The sequence below is a fragment of the Pelodiscus sinensis genome, chromosome 9, assembly GCF_049634645.1.
Source record: "Pelodiscus sinensis isolate JC-2024 chromosome 9, ASM4963464v1, whole genome shotgun sequence".
Lineage (NCBI taxonomy): Eukaryota > Metazoa > Chordata > Testudines > Trionychidae > Pelodiscus > Pelodiscus sinensis.
In genome coordinates, this window is record NC_134719.1 from 54,942,613 (window position 1) to 54,963,724 (window position 21,112).

Genomic DNA, 21,112 nt, shown 5'->3' on the forward strand with positions numbered 1-21,112 from the left:
TAATTGCTAACAGTTTAGGAAATAGTAGCCTTAATTTTTAAGATACTAAATTTGATTTATTTACAGTATTAAGAGAAATTGTTTTGAATGTTTGGTATCTTATATTGCCTCTGATTTTCCTAGAGGATGTTAAACGTCTAAATGAGAAACTTACGGAAGCAAACACAGCAAAAGTGGAGCTACAAATAAAGTTAGATGAGCTTCAAACATCAGATGTTTCAGTTAAGGTACGTAGTGTTTTGCATGGTTTAGGCTTGTGAGTGATGAAAGTTCCAACAACTTACATTGTAAAGACATCAGTTATGTGGGTATCAATAAGAAAATAACCATGTGATATAAAAATAGGTGGTCCTTCAAAAGACACTGACCAGTGTTACCTCTAATTTCCTTCATCCATGGGTAGAATACATTTTATGTTCACCAACAGATAGAAACACATGCAGCCAGCTGTGAGCACTCTGCTAATCAGTGAGTTGGTACTTGAATCTGACCTGGACCACGTATTATCTTTGTCATTGCAGGAAAATGTCTTTTGCAACCTTAGAATAATAAAATCATAGAGCTGGAAGAGACCTCAGGAGGTCATCAAGTCCAGCCCCCTGCCTAAGGCAGGACCAATCCCAACTAAATCAACCCAGCCAGGGCTTTGTCAAGCGGAGACTTAAAAACCTCTAGGGATGGGGATTCTACCACCTCCCTAGGTAACCCATTCCAGTACTTCACCACCCTCCTGATGAAATAGTTTTTCCTAATATCCAACTTAGACCTCCCCCACTGTAACTTGAGACCATCGCTCCTTGTTCTGCCATCCGTCACTACTGTGAACAGCCTCTCTCCATCCTCTTTGGAACCTCACTTCAGGAAGTTGCAGGCTGCTATCAAATCCCCAGTTGAACAAAACCGGTCCTAGAACAGTGTCCTTGGGGCACTCCACTAGAAGCTGACCACCAACCTGTCATCGAGCCTTCCAATAGGCTTCGGCCAGGTCTCCACTACCTTAAGCCGAGCTTGGCGATGTCCCCACAGCAAATGCTCCTGTCACTTTCCCTTACTCTTCAGAAAAAGAGGAGTACTGGATACCAGCGGGGGCACCATGTGAGTTGGATGAAATTCCGGAAGAGTGATTATGACAGCAGTGATCTTCCTTTTAGTGTAGGCAAGGCCTCAGTGAAAGAGAACTTATTTTTCAGTGCATCAATCTTCACCACAAAACATCTCTTTGTTGCACCATATCTCTTTTATTAATATATTTCAAAATTTGAGTTTGGTGAACTCTTTTCTAACAAGATGGAAACCTTTTTGATACTGCCGTTTGGGGTAATTAAATAATTTATCCAGTTACTGTATTGTTTTTCACAATTTTATTTTTAGTATCGTGAGAAAAGGTTGGAGCAAGAAAAAGAATTATTACAGAATCAGAATACGTGGCTGCATTCAGAATTGAAAGCTAAGACAGATGAACTCCTGCTTATTTCCAGGGAAAAGGGAAATGAAATCCTGGAACTTAAATGTAGTTTGGAGAACAAGAAAGAGGAGGTAAAGTAGTAAATAATAAAAAAAAATTGTAAGTAATTTAAAAAAAATAAAATTTTAATCAGAAGAGATGGGGACTGCTATATTGAGTAAAGAATATTTTCAGCACTGAAATTCTTCACGATGGATTGATTTCCATTGAAGGGTTACATTTTAATGGTAAACTCTTGAAGTTTTTGGTGACAGTAGGTTTTAAGGTAGGGAATTGTGTTTTGGTCATTTATATTTTGGAGGGAATTAATATATTGATATGGATGTGTAAGGTAAAGCAATTGAATATTATTGTTAAGATTAGTGATGATAAATTAGAAGTAGCAGAAAGTGGAAGGTATAACACCACAGTGCTAGTGAAAATATACAGAAATACAACTTCTTGTTAAATAGAACCTGTTTAAAATCTGTACAACATTCTGGTACTGGTAATACAGCTTCATTTTCGCATATGTTTTTTGGTTGGGGGAAAAACATGGGGCCGTATAATTTGACACTAATCTGCTCCTGTTTTAGATATGTGATTGGGTCCTGAGTGATAGAAATGTAGCCGTGTTAGTCTGGGGTAGTTGAAGCAAAATGCAGGACAATGTAGCACTTTAAAGACTAACAAGATGGTTTATTAGATGATGAGCTTTCGTGGGCCAGACCCACTTCCTCAGATCAAATAGTGGAAGAAAGTAGTCACAACCATATATACCAAAGGATACAATTAAAAAAATGAACAAATATGAAAAGGACAAATCACATTGCAGAACAGGAGGGGGATGCGGGGGGGGGGGGGAGGAAGGAAGGTAAGTGTCTGTGAATTGATGATATTAAAGGTAGGGAGAGTGGGATGTTTGTGAGTTAATGGTATTACAGGTGATAATTGGGGAAACTGTCTTGGTAATGGGTGAGATAGTTCAAATTCTTGTTAAGTCCTTGTTGGCAAGTGTCGAATTTTAACATGAATGACAGTTCAGAGGATTCCCTTTCAAGTGCAGATGTAAAAGGTCTTTGTAGCAGAATGCAGGTGGCTAAGTCATTGAGAGAGTGTCCTTTCTGGTTAAAGTGGCAAGAAACTGTTTTCTCTTTGTGATCTTGTCTGATATCTGTTTTGTGGGCATTAATCCTTTGGCGAAGTGTCTGAGATGTTTGTCCAATGTACATAGCAGACGGACACTTTCGGCACATGATAGCATAGATTATATTTCTGGATGCGCAGGAATATGTGTTCTTGATCTTATAACTCACTTGGTTAGGTCCAATAATGGTATCAGCAGAATGAATATGTGGACAAAGCTGGCAACGGGGTTTGTTGCAAGGGAAGGTACCAGGGTTGGTATTAGTGTGGTATGTCCTGTGGTGGTTGGTAAGAATCATCTTGAGGTTAGGTGGTTGTCTATAGGAGACTATGGGTCTGTCTCCCAGAGCCTCTTTGAGTATGGTATCCTGTTCCAATATAGGCTGTAGTTTATTGATAATGTGTTGGACAGGTTTAAGTTGGGGGTTGTAGGTGATGACAAGTGGTGTTCTATTGTTGGTTTTCTTGGGTCTGTCTTGAAGTAGATGGTTTCTAGGTATTCATCTGGCTCTTTCAATTTGCTTTTTTATTTCTCTGGGTGGGTAGTTGAGATTTATAAATGCTTGGGTCCTGTTACTCAAGTAAGTGAAACAGCCATATTTTCTGGGTTCTCAGCTACTATATGCACCAGGATGAAGAGTACCTTTGAAAGTTTGGCTGCTTCGTATAAATGCCTACACAAGAGCAAGTCTTTAGAAAATCTGGCCTTTACGCTGTCACTTTAGAAATTTAAGGTTGTACCGTAATTAGAAACTTTAAAACTGTATTATAGCTGATAATAATCATACTGCTAGATAGGTATGCATTATCTGATTGTAAATTAAATATAATATGTTATTCACACAGGTTTCTAGAATGGAAGAACAGGTAAACAGCTTAAAACAGTCAAATGAAAATCTACAAAAACATGTGGAAGATCTTTTGACTAAACTGAAGGAGGTAAACAAGCTTGTTCTAAACTTTAATCTTCAATGTAGCAGCATTTAAGATAGTATCTGTATTTTAACTAGAAGAATTATTTTCTGTATCTACTAGAGTTAAGTACAATACTACCGTATTTTCCGGCGTATAAGGCGACCCACTAATTTTCTAGTTAAAACATAGGTTTACGCCTATACTCGCCGTATAAGACTACCCCCCCTTAAGAGGCCAACCGGCAGCGCCCCAGCTGCTCTGCCCCAGGGTTCACAACAAAAGCCTGGTCTGCTGGTGGGGGGGCGCACTAGCTGCGCCCCCCTCCCCCCCAGCAGACCAGGGACACGGGGAGCAAAGCCGCAGCAGCAGCGGGGTGCCGCGCCTCTGAGGCTTTGCTCTGGCAAAGCCTCAGAGGCGCAGGACCCAGCCACGGCTGCGGCTTTGCTCCCAGTGCCCCTGGTCTGCTGGGGACCGTCTCCAGCAGACCAGGGACACCAGGAGCAAAGCCGCAGCCGCGGAGGGGTCCTGTGCCTCTGAGGCTTTGCCAGAGCAAAGCCTCAGAGGCGCGGGACCCCTCCCCTTCCCCAGCTTTGCTCCCAGTGTCCCTGGTCTGCTGGAGACGGTCTCCAGCAGACCAGGGGCACCGGGAGCAAAGCCGCAGCGGCGGCGGGGTGCCGCGCCTCTGAGGCTTTGCTCTGGCAAAGCTTCAGAGGCACGGCACCCCGCCGCCGCTGCGGCTTTGCTCCCAGTGCCCCTGGTCTGCTGGGGACCGTCTCCAGCAGACCAGGGACACCGGGAGCAAAGCCTCTGAGGACGCCGGCAGCGGGACAGCCGTGGCGCGTCTGGGCATTCCCGCTGCCGGCTTCCCCCGAGGCTTTGCAGACCAGGGAGACGTGGAGCAGCTTTTCTCGCCCCGGAGTACACGGGCGGCGGAACCATGAGGTCCCGCAGTCCATGTCCTCTGGGGCGAGAGAAGCCCCGTTCGTACCAGCAAGTCGGGGACTGCCAGTACGTTTATACCCGGCATATAAGACGACCCCCCGATTTTTGGGGGATGTTTTTTAGTATAAAAAGTCGTCTTATACGCCGGAAAATACGGTACTTGAATCTGTCCTACTATTCCTAGGTATTCTTGGGATTGCCTACTATAGATGAGAAGGAAGTTTACATTGCAAGCTGCAGTGTCTAGGCATAGCAGAAAGGACTCCTATATGGGGAGAATGTAATAGTCATAACTCACTATTCTCTTTCTTACAAAGCAACTTTAGGCACGGGGGGAAGGGGGTGGTAGGAGAGCAGGAGCTTAAGAAAGCTTTCAGTTAGAACCAACAGCTTCCAACTTTGATAGATGTTCCAGCACCGTTTTTTTTAAATTATTTTTGTTTGTTTTGTTTGTTTGAGCTTTTTTGAACAAATACTCTGATATTTGCTGCTCAAACATCCCAACTTTTTTGAAGTTTATGAAAGCCTAAACATGAAATTGATTGGCATATTTTCATTCTCCATGCTGAGAGATGTGCAAAGAGTAAAACTGAAAAAGAAATAGAAAAAACTAGCTCTCTCAATTCTCTTGTAATAAGCAAATGGCACATATGGTTGAAACATGGATGAAGAAATGTACAAATGCTATTTTAATGGTTTGTCACAACCTGGTTTTTGCCTTTTCTTTTGTATGTAACATGTATGTGATTAATCATATTTTTTCAAATTTAAGTTAAAATTGGCTGGTTTGAGGAAAAAGTGAAACTTCTTATGCGGGGGGGGGGGAGAATCTCATTCAAGAACTTTCTCTTTTCCACATCATTTGGTCTGTAGTACTGTATATTTGAGGAACTTCTTTTCGTTTTGAACATCTAATAGCCAGCAATATAATGCTTAACCTTAAAAAACTCACTTTAAATGTAAGAACTGCTATACTCAGTCAGACCAATGTTCCATCTAGCCTTCTAGCCTGTCTTCTGACACTGGCCAATTCCAGATTTTTCAGATGGGAAATGAACAGATCCTGGCAATTATTGAGTGATCCATCCCCGGTTGTCCAATCTCTGTTTTTGACAGAGGTTTAGGGATACCCAGAATGTGGGGTTGCACTGCTGACCATCTTGGCCAATTGCTGTTGATGGGCCTATCCTCCATGGCCTGATGTAATTCTTTTTAGAATCCATTTATACTTTTGGCCTTCACAGCATCCCTTGTTAAAAAGTAATACAGACAGTATTGAAGACATACCATACCTTTATGTTTTTGATTTAGGCCTGCTGCTTATTAATTTCCTTGCATGAGCCCTTGGTTCTTGTGTTATGAGAAGAAATAAATAATTATTCCTTATTCACTCTCGGTATACCGTTCATGATTGTATTGATCTCTATCATATCCCCTTAGGTGTATCTTTCTCTTCTCATGTGGAAGTTGTTCCATCCCCTTAATCATTTTTGTTGCCCACCTCGCTATCTTTTATAATTCTAATATATCATTCTTGAGATGGGGTGACTAGAACAGCACACAGTATTGAAGGTGTATGCATACCATGTATTTATATAGTGGTTTGTATTTTCTGTCTATTATTTATCTCTTTCCTTATGTTTCCTTAGTTGTTTTGGCTGCTGCGGCACATTGAGCAGATGTTTTGAGAGAACTAGCCATGATGACTCTTAAGATTTTTCTTGAGTGGCATCAATAGTTCATTTATAATCTATCATTTAATATAGATGGGATTACGTTTTCCAATGTGCATAAAATAGCAGTTACCAGCATTGAGTTTTATCTGCCATTCTGTTTCCAGTCACCTAGTTTTGAGAGACTTGCTTGTTAATTCTTAGTTAAGTCTAAAGTTGACTGCAATCTTGAGTAATTTAGTCTTGTCTGCAAACTCTGCCAGCTCAATGGCTTGCAAAACAAAAAATTAAATTCAGTTGAAACAACCTATGTTATGAATTCATGTTTTTATTCATTAGGCAAAAGAACAGCAAGCTGGTATGGAAGAAAGATTCCATAATGAACTAAAGGCCCACATAAAGTTATCTAACTTGTACAAGGTAAGTTTGGGATGTTGGACGCGTTCAGATTAGAATTACATAGAAGTAGGTCCAGGTTTTGTAGTGTGGTATAGGCCAGGTTAATCCTTTATTCTCCTGTTCAGTTTCTTCTGGCCAGTAGGACAGTGACTGTGCATTTTCACGAAAAAGGATATATCTGTTAAAAACTTCCTACACAGCATTTGCTTTGACATTTTAAAAGGATATGGGAGAGAGCTTAGATTGGGCTGATATGGCCAAATGCTTAAAATGACCCTTACTTTTTGACCCTTACCAATGACTGTGGTGGTAATGATGTTATATTTCACGCTGCATTTAAAATGTTAAATTGCTGAGCTCAGACCTCATTATTTTACTTTATTCTACAAATTAAGCAAAATTGCTTTCAAATAATAGAGGAAGTATCCTTTTTACTGATGGAATTTTCTTGTATTGCAAATGAGTTAATCATAACAAAGCGCAGTTCTCACTAATCAATGGTATTAACACCCGTGCAGCTTATTTTGTAGTCGTATAACGTTCTTGTGTGTGGCTTTGAAAAATCTCCAGTAGCCACTTGGAGAGCCCTACACGGAAGGGCGGAACTCTAAAAAGAATAAACTATTGGGTTGTGGGCACAAAATGATTTTTCCCAACCGGGTCACAAGAAACAGTTTGAAAACCATTGCCTTAGTGTAATATCTTGGCATACATTACAAATAAGATGGCTTCTTAGAGGCCAGGAGTCAACAATATATTGGTATAAATATGAAACTGTTCATTAATAAAAGATTGAAGAATATACTTATTATTTAGAGTGCTGCAGATGATTCAGAAGCAAAGAGCAATGAGTTGACACGAGCCGTGGAGGAGCTGCACAAACTTTTGCAAGAAGCAGGTGAAGGTGAGAAGCTACTTTACGTGAATTGGAGGCTTTTTTATTATTTTGTTTTCTGTTCCTATTTGATTAAATAGTTTCTGTGAGTAAAAACACCTTCAAAACAATGGCGATTATGAAAAGTTTTTTCAACATTCATTTGTGAGAAACATAATTAAAATGTCATGTGTTGAACTGTCTTGCAATAGTTATTTTATGACTTAAAAAAAACTCCAACGATCTCTGAATTTACTTGTAGATTTTTTCTTAAGGTTATGATTTAAAAAAAAATATCTGCAGGATGTCTTTAAAGACATTTGACCTGTATCTTCCTGTCGGTCTAATTTGTTTTAGATTGGTTTGTACTAATTTTTTGTTTAACTTTTGGCACTTTTTTTAATATTCAGCGGAATATCTGTTTGTGCTTTCTTTCTAAACTGAATGATTTAATGTCCTTCTCAGAACATGTTAGAAGCCTCTATAAAGATACTTTTGTACAGTTGAGTTTTTTCAGAGAGGAAAAATATTATATGTAATTTTAGCTAACAAAGCAACAGAAGATCATTTGACTGAAGTGGAGGAATCTAAAACTGCAATAGAAAAAGAACTAGGAGAGAAGATTAAAAAGCTAGAGAGAGAACTGGAGAATGCTAATGACTTACTTTCTGCTACAAAACGAAAAGGTAGGATAATGGTTGATTCATGAAATAACAGATCTTTTATACTAATTAATCTTATGAAAATGTATTGCATTGCAATTTTCATACCAAATAGGTGAACTAAATCTTTATCTTAAAACTTATGATAATATTTGTGAACAATATTATGTACCAAAGATCAGTCTAAATCAGGGGTCTCCAAACTACGGCCCGCGGGCCGGATGCGGCCCGCGAGGCCCTCTCATCCGGCCCGTGGAGACCTTTTTGTCTACGGAAAAAAAATTACGGAAATTTACGTGTATCCTGCCAAGATCAGCCGCCGCTTACGTGGACGTTATGTTTTTACCGAATTAAAATAGAGGCACGCAGTAGTGCGTTGTTTTCCAACCGATCATTATATTGCAAAACCTTATTCGCTGCTTACTTTTTCTACTTCCGTTCACAGTCAATGAGATGATATAACGCCATCTAGTGGCGGAGTTTTTAAATGGTTTGCTGCTGGTTCAAGACTTGATTATTTTGATCAGTTTGCCAGTTGCGGTTGACTGTTGGGATGAGGAGGTGTTGGTGTCAATTAGCGTCTGATTTCGAAACATGTTGCACTCTATTTTATTTAGTGATAATTTCCTTCGCGTAATTACTTATCAGTGTGTTTAAAGTATTGGGAATGTCGTTAGTTTAGTAAGAATTTTTCGAATATTCTGAAGAGGAAACATTAAAAGCAACAATCTCTCTACCATAAGTGGATATATTTGCACACTATATTCAGGTAAGTTTAACTTAAGAAATCATAAGAATTTTTAAAAATTGTTTCGGGTCATTTGCAGCCATTCACACTAATACAGGTGTTCATGTGTAGTGTATCAATGTGTTATTAAATAATAACTGAATAAAATAATATTAAATAAATAATTAAAAACAACATCCATGTTTTGATTGTTTTTTATTTGGACCTCAAGTGTGTAGTCGGCCCCCGAACTGCTGTTTGATAGTTAATGCGGCCCTCGGGCTGAAAAGTTTGGAGACCCCTGATCTAAATGTATCTGCTAGAGCCCTTGTGCCAGGGAGAACCTATTACTGTTGTGTTTTGGTTTAACTTGATAAAATATGCAAGATAGCACCTTTTCCAATTTACTGAAGTAGCACTTGTAGCTTGCCACAGTTGAGCTCTTCCAGCCATTATATTTCTGGGGCATCCCTGTTTAAATGGTTTGTTCACGTTCTGTGATAGAAGTCTCAAGAGGCTGACAGATAAAATTTGTTTGACCATTTATAACTAGAATGCACAAATCACTGTAGAATATATTAAGACAATTTTGCACTAGAATTAGATGTAATTTCCGATGTCTAGGATTTTAGTACCAAATACAATATTTTTTGTAATTAATTTTGAGATGGAAGAACTCATTTGTAGAGATTGTGTACTATGTACAGTAGCTGTTCTGACTTTGCGCATAAGTGCCTAGTATTTGTGTACTAGAGATAGTGTAACATATGTGCAAGAAGACTCTCTTTTTTAAATATAAGACTTTATTTTTAACATATTTTTGGGGTTTTAACCTATTCAGGAGCTGCACTGTCGGAGGAAGAACTCACAGCCATGTCTCCTACAGCTGCAGCAGTAGCTAAAGTGGTGAAACCTGGAATGAAGTTAACAGAGGTAAGTGTAGTTAATTTTGAATTGACGACTGAAAACTTATTTATCTATTTGTGTCTTTGACTAAAATCTTCGTGAAAACATTAACAACATGAATATAAAGTATTTACTCATGTGTCTTCCCTAGTCTGGCAAAGCACTTGATCACTGTGACACTATGGAGGTTCACTTGGAACAGTAAGAGATTGTGTCACCCTGCCCACTTCTTCAAGTTAGGCTCAGAGTTCTGACACCTTCAGCCTGCTTTACAGCACAGTGGCCTCACCCTGACTTCTAACAGTCTGGTTACCCCTGCCAGAATGACACCAGTGCTCTTCCAGTTCCAAGTCTCCCTAGAGTGTCTTCCATCTTTAAGAAGTCATATCCACATTTTTTTTCTTTCTCCAGCCCCAAAAGATACTGATTCCAAAGTGAAACTTTTGTTTGCTGCTGTGATACTTAACATAATATTATGAGGTCTTCATTACCCAATTTTGATGATCTATGCCAAATATCTAAAATTTGGCCTATTATATTGTAGTGCGGAATCACATTGTTGTAGATACACTATAACTTGAAAAATGGAGAATATTTAATAATAGGGACAATAACGTTATGGAATATTTGCATCATAAACTAATATAAAGTTTAAACTAGTTAATTATTCAACTTACAGAATGCATTTGAAAAGATCATAATATAAAATGTTACAGAATTGATATAAAACATGTATATTGAATGTGTGATCTAAAAGCAATTAGATAAGTGGTCTTTGAGGTGGCTCGTTACTCTTTTTTAAAAAAGTATTCTTGACAGCTTTACAATGCATACGTGGAAACACAGGATCAGTTACTTCTGGAGAAGCAGGAGAATAAGAGAATTAATAAGTATTTGGATGAAATAGTGCAGGAAGTGGAAGCCAAAGCACCAATTTTAAAACGTCAACGTGAAGAGTATGAACGATCACAAAAAGCAGTAGCCAGTTTGTCTGCTAAGCTCGAACAAGCTATGAAGGTCAGTGTGGTTATCAAAAAAGAGAGTTAAGAAATGACTTGCAAAGAACATGCAGAAGATTGATTGTGCTTATCCCCTAAACTCATAAACATACTGAATGAATTTTAGTAAATGATGTGTTGTGCAAAAGAAACTGTTTAGTGCTTTCCAGTTCTTGAGTGGTTATGGACAAGATCGTTCATGATCTCTGTTACAGTTCTAGAACAGTCTGTTGACCTGTAGTTTCATGTCTTCCTGGGTGGGGAGGGGAATAAAACTAAGACTTTACATATTTGATCTTAATTGTCAAGAAAATACCAAAATTGGAGGTTAATTAGTAACTAAACAAAATGGGATTTGGATTTCCAGTCCTAATTAATTATCATGGATATTAGGTGTCCAAATCCTTTTGTCAGCTTTGAAAAATCCTATCCTATAACTTTACAGTATGTGGCATTACAAAGAATAATTGGAGGATAATTTGTAAAAGTAATCATGATGTTTCTTTTAGTTTTGATTGAAGAAAAAGACTTCTAAGACTCCAGCCCCAAAAGCAAAAAACAAATGCTTTTTACTTTAATTATTCAGAAGAATTTTCACTGTATCTGACATGGTCGCCGGAGTAGGCATGTTGATCAGTTCAGAATTTCTTTGTGTTTTATATAAAAGTTTGTTTGTTTCTAGGAAATTCAGCGATTGCAAGAGGATACTGATAAAGCCAATAAACATGCTTCTGTACTGGAGAGAGAGAACCAAAGATTAGAAATACAAGTGAAAGACCTATCACAGCAGGTTAGAAAAAATATTACTCACTTCATTTTCCTAATACAGTTCTAGAGAGTTATCACTCTTGTTAACAGAGTGATCAATTGTTGTATTGTACACAAGGGCTACATCTAGACTGGCATGATTTTCCGGAAATGCTTTTAACGGAAAAGAGCGTCTAGATTGGCACGGACGCTTTTCCGCAAAAGCACTTTTTGCGGAAAAGCGGCCGTGGCCAATCTAGACACACTTTTGCGCAAAAAAGCCCCGATCGCCATTTTTGCGATCGGGGCTTTTTTGCACAAAACAAATCTGAGCTGTCTACACTGGCCCTTTTGCGCAAAAGGGACTTTTGCCCGAACGGGAGCAGCATAGTATTTCCGCAAAAAGCACTGATTTCTTACAGTAGGAAGTCAGTGCTTTTGCGGAAATTCAAGCAGCTGATTTTCCGGAAAAACTGGCCAGTCTAGACACAGCCGTGGAGTTTGGCTTTGAAAAGTATACTTCTGATGTTGCTGATCTGCTTAAAAACATTTCCTTAGGGCAGTGTACAATTTTGTTTCTGTTTATAAAATTAGCAACTCAATTCAAATTTATCTATAATGCCAGTCGTCTTTGGGAGAACATGATGTGTGTCTTGCATGGAAAATTGTAATATGAATTGGATTTTGTGTAGAAACGGATAGTCCCGTGATTGGAGCACGGGATTGGAAGCCAGGAATACTTGAGTTCAAGTTCTGGCTCATACGTGAATTTTTTATGTAGCCTTGGACAAAGGACAACTTCCTTTTCACTGTAAAATGGGGATAGCACTTACCTGCCTCAGAAGGTTTTAGTTAAATTTATTTCATGTCTCTAAAGTGAAATGTACCACTATAAAGTTAGAAAATATATCACTTATAAGTGTTTTTGCTTCTAAATAGCGTATATGTTAAAATAAACTTTTAAAATCAAAAGTAAGTTAAAATTTTATAAGAGCTCAACGTTCTTTTTCAGGTGAGAGTGCTTTTAATGGAACTCGAGGAAGCCAGGGGCAATCATGTAATTCGTGATGAAGAAGTGAGTTCTGCTGACATCAGTAGCTCTTCTGAAGTAATATCCCAGCATCTAGTCTCCTACAGAAATATTGAGGAACTTCAACAGCAGAATCAGCGTCTGTTGGTGGCTCTTCGGGAACTTGGGGAGGCTAGAGAAAAAGAGGAACTAGAAACAACATCGTCTAGGTAAACTTTCCTCCTTCAGCAAAATTTTCATACTTGACAGTAACAGGACTTGGAAGTAAAGGGCATAATCTGCAACAAGGGAAATTGAGGTCAATTAGTAGAAAAAACTTTCTAACCTATAAGAATAATAAAACTCTGGAATAAGTTTCCAAGGGATGTTGTGAAATTCCCATAACAATGAATTTTCACTATTCACAATGGATGCATTCCTGATATCTCTGCGAATGGCGAAATCTACAAATACTTGGGATGGGAAAATGTAGCAATTGCTCTGTTTCCCTTCAGTTTTTGGCCCCCTCAGTGAGTTCCCCGTGGCAGCTGGGAGTCCTGACCAATCCTGCTGCCCACAACATCCCCCTTCTGGGCTGGGGGATGAGGTGCAGTAGGAAAGGATGGGAGAGACTCGCAAATAGCAAGTCTGCGAATTGCGAGGGTCTCTATTTGAAGGTTTTTAAAAGCAAGTTCAACAAATACCTGTCAGGGATGGTTTATGTTTACACAAATTCTAGATACGCAAGAAAACTGCTGTATCCTGGAAGATCATCATGATTATGACAGTTATGCAGCCCACTGAGCTGGAGGGCCACCCATGCGACCCACTCCCTAACCTACATTGTTCATCGCTACTCTAAATTGTTAGAGAAAAGGCTCTATCCCACATTGCCATTTACAAGATTTTTGTGTCCACTTCTAGTTCCTTAGTCAGGATTAGAATAAACTACAGTAGAGTCTCAATTATCCAACCTTCCTTTATTCAATGTTCCGTGTTATCCAACCTGCCTGTGGCCACCCAAGGCAATTGTGTGGGTGGCAGAGCCGGCAGAGTGGAGTGCGGAAGGGAAGGTGCCAGGCAGTGCAGAGACAAAGACAGTCAGAGAAGAGGGAGGAGGGAGCAGGGGCATGTGGCAGGATGACGGAGCCCATCCGCCCCTGCTCCCTCAAGGTTGCGGAGTGCCCCGATCTCCCCCATCCCTTCCAGCCAGTCGCACCGCTCCCGACCTCCCTTGTCTCCCCCGGCCAGTCGTGCTGCCCCCGACCTCCTCTGTCTCCCCTGGTCAGGGCAGGGAAGTCAGGGGAAGCATGGCTGGACGGGGGAGATCAAGGCGGTCCGGGGCAGCACGACTGGCCGGGGGAGACGGGAGGTTGGGGGCAGCGCGACTAGTCGGGGAAGATTGAGGAGGTCCAGGGGCAGCACAGCTCCACATAAAGCAGGCAAGCATCTGCAGAGCAGCAGCTGATGGGGAAAATACCTTGGACCCCACAAGGTATTTTCCGTATTATCCAACCATCCTTCGGTCCCGTTTAGGTTGGCTAATCGAGACTCTACTGTACTTCCAATCTGCCTCTTGCCTCATAAAGTGACAGGTACTATGGAAGTATGTGAAAAACCTAAATAATAGCAAAACCTACAAATCTGTGACCTACACACTATGGATGCTCATAGAAGCTGAAAAAACCCATCTATTAAGCAAGTTCATGCTGTGGAGACCAGTGCCATTCTAAGTTCAGTTGGTGATTAGCCATAACCTAGAACATGGCAAGACAGGTCACAGACTCTTGGCATTCTGGCCAACTAGTAGTAGACCAGCTGTGCTACAATAAAATCAAAGCCTAGACATGTGCCGGGTGTAGGAAGGTCCTCTTGTCAGCAGAGAGCAGACATTTATTTCCTTGTGTCCAATTTATCCCTCATCAATATATGTAGGGAAGAGGTAGCCAGCCAATTCACTGAAATATAGCCCTCTCCCCGCTACAGAGGAGAGAATCTCCATTTCCCCTATAAAATTCATCAGTGGCATAGCAAGACATATTCTGTGTTTGCTAAGTGGACTAGAGATGTGAAAGGCTTACTAGTGGGAGCTAGAGCAGCTCTCTGCCTGCCACAAGCAGGGGGCTGCTCTAGCTCTGCAGGGGGCCTGCTATGAACAGGGGCTGTTTCAGCTATCCGGAACAGCCCCTGCCTGCACCACAGTTGGTTAACGAGTTAACCAACGTGTTTAACCAGTTAACCAATTAAGCAGGATTTTGCATCCCTAAAATGGACTCAAAATACTCTGTGTTGTTCATTTAATTAGGGACAATTTCAGTACTTTAAAATTAAAACAACTTCGAGCCAAAGAAAGATGAGCAGTAGGGTATCTATATACATAACTTGGACTAAGCCGGGCAGTCATGTTTGCTCATTTTTTAGACATCCATGAGCCTTGTCCAGTCCCTGTATTGTTGCTTAGAACTCCCAGTGATTAATTACAATTCTAAAGATGGAACAGTTTTGAAGGTTTCTTATGATTAAATAGTCTAAAAGCTTCTATAAAAATGCCATCTTACTAATAACAATTGCTGTCTAAATATAGTTGAAAAGAAAACAAAATCTTGTCATTCTCTCGTTTCAGAATTTCTGAGCTGCAGAGTCAACTTGAGGAAGCCATCCATGAGTTAGAGAAACTGCGTGAAGCACGTCAGATTCAACTGCAGCTTGTAGACTCTATAGTTCGTCAGCGTGATATGTACCGTGTGCTGTTAGCTCAGACAACTGGAGTTGTTATTCCAATGCAAGGTTAGGCTTGTCAGCAAATCATGAGTTTCTACACATCTTGAAGAATGTCACAATAGTTAATAATTTTCTAAAATAATGCATTGCAGGGACCGGAAACATTTTTTAGTTGCTTTGTGTTGTTCATTGTTTATCCTGAGATGGCATATGAAGAATATGAAATGTATCATTTTTTTTGCTCTAAGAACTCCTAGCCTGCCCAACATCAAGTGACTGAGATTCAGTCTTCTGTTTGTATATTTGGTGATTTTCAAATGTAGCTTTTATTTTTATAAAGCTTCAGGTATGTTGCCAGAAGAAACGTCTTTAACCTCAACTCCAAAACGTACAAGTATGCCTCAGGCCATGTCAACTCCAGCTCCAGTAACAATGACTGAATCAGCAGAAGCAGTAGAGGCTAAGGCTGCACTTAAACAGGTATACTGTATTTTTTTATTAAAGATTTAAAAATAGTTTGCTTCTTTTTCACATTGTAATCTTGTTACTGATTGTTCCTTAATGCTTACTGTAGCTGCGGGAAGTTTTTGAGAACTACAGAAAAGAAAAGGCAGAGAATGACAAACTTCTAAATGAACAAAATGAAAAACTTCAGGAACAAGTTACAGACTTGCGGTCACAGAACGCTAAGATGTCCACTCAACTTGAATTTGCCTCCAAACGGTACATTGGTGTTTCTTACATTTTCGTGTAGAACTCCATTTTCTTGTCTTACACGTGAGGAAAACAAATTAATAGTTTAGCATTAATCTAGAGAACATGTTTGTTGATATGAACTCCCAAAAAAATCAATTTTTCCAGTTGAGTGAGAATGTAGTTGCCGAACGCAGGCAAATTTAGGTACGTTGTTACGTGACAACTTTACAATTCCACAAAAAGCCCAAAACAGATGTAGCTACTAATTTAAAAAAAAGTGCCAGTGGTACTTAGTACCAGGTAGGAGTTAGTAGTAAATTATTTTATTGAAAAATCAAGAACTAAAAGAGCAACTTAAACATGAAAATTTGGATTCTTTATTTGAAATACAACTTCCTGGATTAAAGCCAAAGAGAGAGAGAAAAACCTTGTATTTTAGAGGAGCTTTTGTAAGAATAGTCACCTAGCCTGGTAAGGGAAGAAAAGGATCTGTTTAGCATGTTTAATTGGGTATTTGTTAAGAACTAGCCATATTTATCTATATGAATTAATATGGATCAAATTCAGAAACTTGATATGAAATAAAGCAGGGCTTCAGAAAAATCTGTTTAATTTGCATTCAATTTTCCAATTCAGCAAATTAGTTTACAAGACTAATTATCTCTGTAAATCCTACTTCAGATGTTTAGATGAAAATATAGCAAATTCATGAGAGTGTATTCAGTCACCTTGTAATTCAGTATAAGCCATTTACATCAGGAATATAAACTTTTGTTGTTGTTCTTGTTTCATTTAAGTTATGAGATGCTGCAGGATAATGTTGAGGGATATCGTCGAGAAATAACATCCCTTCAGGAAAGAACCCAGAAGCTCACAGCAGCAAATCAAAAACATGAACAGATAATTAACACCATGACCCAGGAATTAAGGGGCGCTAATGAAAAACTGGCTATGGCAGAGGTGATTGTACATTTTCATGCAATCTGTATTCCTACACACTTCAAGTTTAATATAGTGACGTAATAGACTCTATTCCATTGTTTTGAAAACTTGGAATTTGAACCTGAAATTTTGGAATTCAGTACAATCTAGCTAAAGTTTTGTAATTCCAGCTTTATTTACTTACAACTTTGTTAAATTTCAGAAATTTAACAATCTATTTCAAAAAGTATGTGACTGGCTTTGGTTACTTATGATGTTTGTGTTTTACTGTTTTGGTTATTGTCTTCATTTGCGGTAGGTAAATTTTACCCAAGTTAATAAAGCACAGATTTGCTATTAAGATGCCAAATTTTCATTTGTATCCTGTTTTAAAGGTGAGAGCAGAAAACTTGAAGAAAGAGAAGGATATCTTGAAGATGACTGAAGTTCGTCTGACTCAGCAGCGAGAATCTTTAGTAACTGAGCAAAGGGGACAAAATTTACTGCTTACTAATCTGCAGACTATTCAGGTATAATCGAATGTGATCTTTTTTTTTATTGCATGCAAAAACCATGTGAACTGTAGATAGTCTTTTCAGCTGATAACAATAAATGTGTAATACATTTTTGTCAGATCTTTCAGGAATTAGTATGATGACTTGGCATGTTACCTTCAAGGCTCCTCTATGTACGGATGAAAATAGCATATTTTAAGCTATTATCCAATGTCTGATGAATCATTGACTTTAATAAGCATTGGATCAGTCATTAAACAGTGATCATAGTTTCAAATGATACATTATCATTTATTACTTGATTATGTTACATTACTGATTTCATCAATGAGCAGTAATACTGTTATCAATATGGGAACAGTTTTTGTGCACTTTTGAAAAGACAAAGAATTATTCTCCTTCCATTGATAATATAACCATTATCCAATCCACAATTTATAGTCATTTGTATTTTAAACAAAGTGGTTACTTGTTTCATTAACTCTTGACAAACTTGATTCTGGTCGGTGCCTGACCTACTAATTTTGTTTTTCTATTATGCTGAGATGTGTTTAGTACTTCCTTCATAAATAATTGTTTATGATAATACTCCTAAGAAATTCATGTTTAATGATAACTCAACACTTGTTTAATGAGACATCTCGTTTTTCAAAATACATGCTGTTTAATTTGTGAAGAGAAATTTTACTACAATAAAATTTGGCAGTATAAACTCACGTTTCACGGTGGTAAAAAGTATTGCTGTGTTGTCACATGTTGATACAGGATGCTGCTTGGTGTGTAATTTTTTGGGAGGAGTGAGGGTGACAGGAATGGTGATTAGAATTTCACTTGTCTGAGTTGTTCAACATGGTAGGAAATTTATTTCATGCTTTTTTATCAGGTAATATTGGAGAGGTCCGAGACAGAGACTAAACAAAGACTCAGCAACCAGGTAGAGAAACTAGAGCGTGAGATATCCCAACTAAAAAAGAAACTAGAGAGTGAGGTAGAACAAAGGCATGTGCTTACCAAAAACCAAGATGTGAGTATTTTTAAGTAATTATTTCTGATTGGTATTTAAGAGAAAAATAAATGAAATGTCTTACCAGCTGACAAGATCTGCTTAATCTTGTTTTAATCATTGTTTGTTGTCTTGTATTAATTATGCAGTGTGTAAGATATTGCAGACTTAAGAACACTGTCTGTACAGGTTCATCTGTTGGATACCAAGAGACAACTTGAGACTGAAATAAGCCGTCATCTTAACACAAAGGAACTACTGAAGAATGCCCAAAAAGAGATTACTACATTGAAGCAGCAGCTGAATAATGCTGAAGCTCAGTTAGCCTCCCAGACATCACAGCAGGTTCCTGGAAAAGGTAAAGATAAATGGTGACTTACTGAAATCTTTTACCAGTTTGAAAGTTGTCCTCTGATGGAGACTAGAGTGAGTTATGTCCAGTGTTGGTGTATAAATCTAGGAATACAGTCTCTGAAATCAAAACACCATCTTCTGATTACACCAGTGTGTTCAGATACAGTTTGATCAATATGAGATATAAAAGAATTTAGATGGACCAGACATAAATAGGTCTCCTATATAGACTCGAAAGTTTACTTTTATGTGAAATACTATTTCTTAAATACATCTGACCCTGTACTTCATCATTTTCACCAACTTAAATTGATTGCTTAATCCTCAGTAGTGTTCTTAGGAGAATGGGTGGAAATTTCTAACTGTCATTTTAAGTCTTAATTGAAATGTAAGATTGTAGATTAAATTTTGGCCTTACGTTAGTGGCAGCACTTTCATTAACTTCATTAGGGCCAGTGTTTTACCTTGTATCTTTTAAAGCAACAGATTTTGAGATTTATACTTTCAACAGGTAGCAAGTAGCCTAATTTGTTGCACTGTGCAACATTTATATCTGCATATTCATATTTTTAGCAATAGTAATAAGTGAAAAAGCACTTACCTCATAAGCTATTACTTTTTATTTGGTGCTAAACATTTTCTAAAATAATTATTCTTTTGACTTGAAATTTCTCATGTTTGTTCTTGGCCTAAAAGAAAGACTTTGTAATTTGTTGTAAAATAACTTGTTTTGACCATAGCTTTTAAGAAATTATGCACCTTGAAACTTCTTACATGTTAAATACTTCTTTATTCCTCTAGTACTCAAAAATACTGAGTTTAAAAAATACTCATATTGAGTTTGTATGGAAAGAGCACTTATCTCTTAAATATATATGTACAGCGATGGTAAAATTATAAGCAGAGACCCATGACACTTTTTAGAAACATTTTAATGAGGAATTTCCATTTAGCTTTGGGAAATTTCTTGTTACAGTACTTAGTTTTATCCACTCCAGCAGGAATAGCAAAGGGTCTTTCCCGGAGACAGTAGATGGCTAGGTGTAAGGGACAGGATTCTCAAGTCCCAAGGGTGGTAAAAGGCCCTGTAGGGTTCAGAGTGAGCTTACCCCACATTTGCCCAACTGCAGCAATGGTTCCTGCCCCATGAGGCTGAGTCCAGTTTCCTGCTCCAGGTATTTGTGATCTGGTGGACAGGGTTACAGGACCACTCAAGTTTTGCCTGGCCACCCCTCCATCATGGTAGCAGAAAGGCAATTGGTCCAGAATAGTACTGCAAATTTGGGTTGCAACGCCACTCACTCACACTTGATCTGGAGACCCCATCTCACATTGTGATAAAGGAGTGGGTGGACCATGCCTGAGCAGCACAGTAACCCCATGTACCAAGTCACAAGGCAGAGAACTGGGCCCAGCCTTGTGAGGCAGGAAGCCACCCCTGTGGGGTGATTGGTGGTTGAGGGGGAGGAAGTGAGAGAATTGATTTATTTACATTTGTATATGTTTTTTTTATTTCATGTGACTTCAAATTTGTGAAAATCACAGGGCTCTAATTATGAGACAACTACTCTTAACCAGAGTCCTTTCATATGTACTGTCTCATCTCACCTATCCCTCGCAGTGCCATCTTAAACATTGAGGTTTCGTTTATTAAATGTATGCTTTTTGATATCTTAGGTCAGCCTAGTGCAAGTGAGGATGTGGATGATCTTGTTAGTCGGCTAAGACAAGCTGAAGAACAAGTTAATGATCTGAAGGAAAGACTGAAGACTACAACTAGTAATGTGGAACAGTACAGAGCTATGGTTCTTAGTCTAGAGGAATCCCTTAATAAAGAGAAACAGGCAAGTGTCATTTTGTGGTTAGCCATTAACTTTGCTTACTAAATATAACTGTGTACATCATGGTCACATTTGTTTTAGTACTCTTATCCCAGGGAGCAGAACTTCTCATGTTTCATGGACTGTCACAATCAGTAAAATACTTTACAGTGCCTATTATTCGAATGAAATTCTGCAATTCCTTTTCAGTACTTAATATAAATAGACTTCAAAACATACTGTACATTAAATCTTCCTGCATATTTTAATACCCATTTGTTAATATAACTGAACTGTAAATCTGAGGCAAGGCTGACTCCTTACTTAAGTGTCTCCATCACAAGAGGAAAGTGAATCTAAGTTCTCTACTAGTGAGGGGCCTCAGCCCTGACAGAACCTTTAGGAATACAGGCACTGCCTATGAATGGAATCTAATTGATATCATTCATTCTAAATACTCACTTTTTATCCTAATGGAGTAAAGTCTTCCGACTAGGGATGTTAGCAAACATTTTTGTAAATGTGTAACTGCTGAATTGTTCAGCAGTTACACATTTACATGCAGTGGAGGGCCCACAGCAACAGTGTGTGTGGGGGGAGGGGGAACAGGCAGCTCCATGGAGCCAGTACGCTCAGGGAG

At 38.8% G+C, this 21,112-nt stretch overlaps 1 protein-coding gene across 2 annotated transcripts in view; it reads left to right on the plus strand.

Annotated features, from left to right (window-relative positions):
• The window catches only part of TPR (translocated promoter region, nuclear basket protein), a 67,656-nt gene that overhangs the window by 5,751 nt on the left and 40,793 nt on the right, over window positions 1-21,112 (plus strand). For both annotated transcript variants that reach the window (XM_075936750.1, XM_075936751.1), the window contains exons 5-22: window positions 124-227; window positions 1,372-1,536; window positions 3,437-3,529; window positions 6,460-6,540; window positions 7,336-7,423; window positions 7,939-8,079; window positions 9,624-9,715; window positions 10,508-10,705; window positions 11,369-11,476; window positions 12,446-12,672; window positions 15,066-15,229; window positions 15,504-15,643; window positions 15,738-15,886; window positions 16,657-16,819; window positions 17,176-17,310; window positions 18,179-18,319; window positions 18,488-18,656; window positions 20,330-20,496. In XM_075936750.1, coding sequence (XP_075792865.1) covers window positions 124-227; window positions 1,372-1,536; window positions 3,437-3,529; window positions 6,460-6,540; window positions 7,336-7,423; window positions 7,939-8,079; window positions 9,624-9,715; window positions 10,508-10,705; window positions 11,369-11,476; window positions 12,446-12,672; window positions 15,066-15,229; window positions 15,504-15,643; window positions 15,738-15,886; window positions 16,657-16,819; window positions 17,176-17,310; window positions 18,179-18,319; window positions 18,488-18,656; window positions 20,330-20,496 — 2,525 coding nt within the window. The remainder of the gene's footprint in view (window positions 1-123; window positions 228-1,371; window positions 1,537-3,436; window positions 3,530-6,459; window positions 6,541-7,335; window positions 7,424-7,938; window positions 8,080-9,623; window positions 9,716-10,507; window positions 10,706-11,368; window positions 11,477-12,445; window positions 12,673-15,065; window positions 15,230-15,503; window positions 15,644-15,737; window positions 15,887-16,656; window positions 16,820-17,175; window positions 17,311-18,178; window positions 18,320-18,487; window positions 18,657-20,329; window positions 20,497-21,112) is intronic.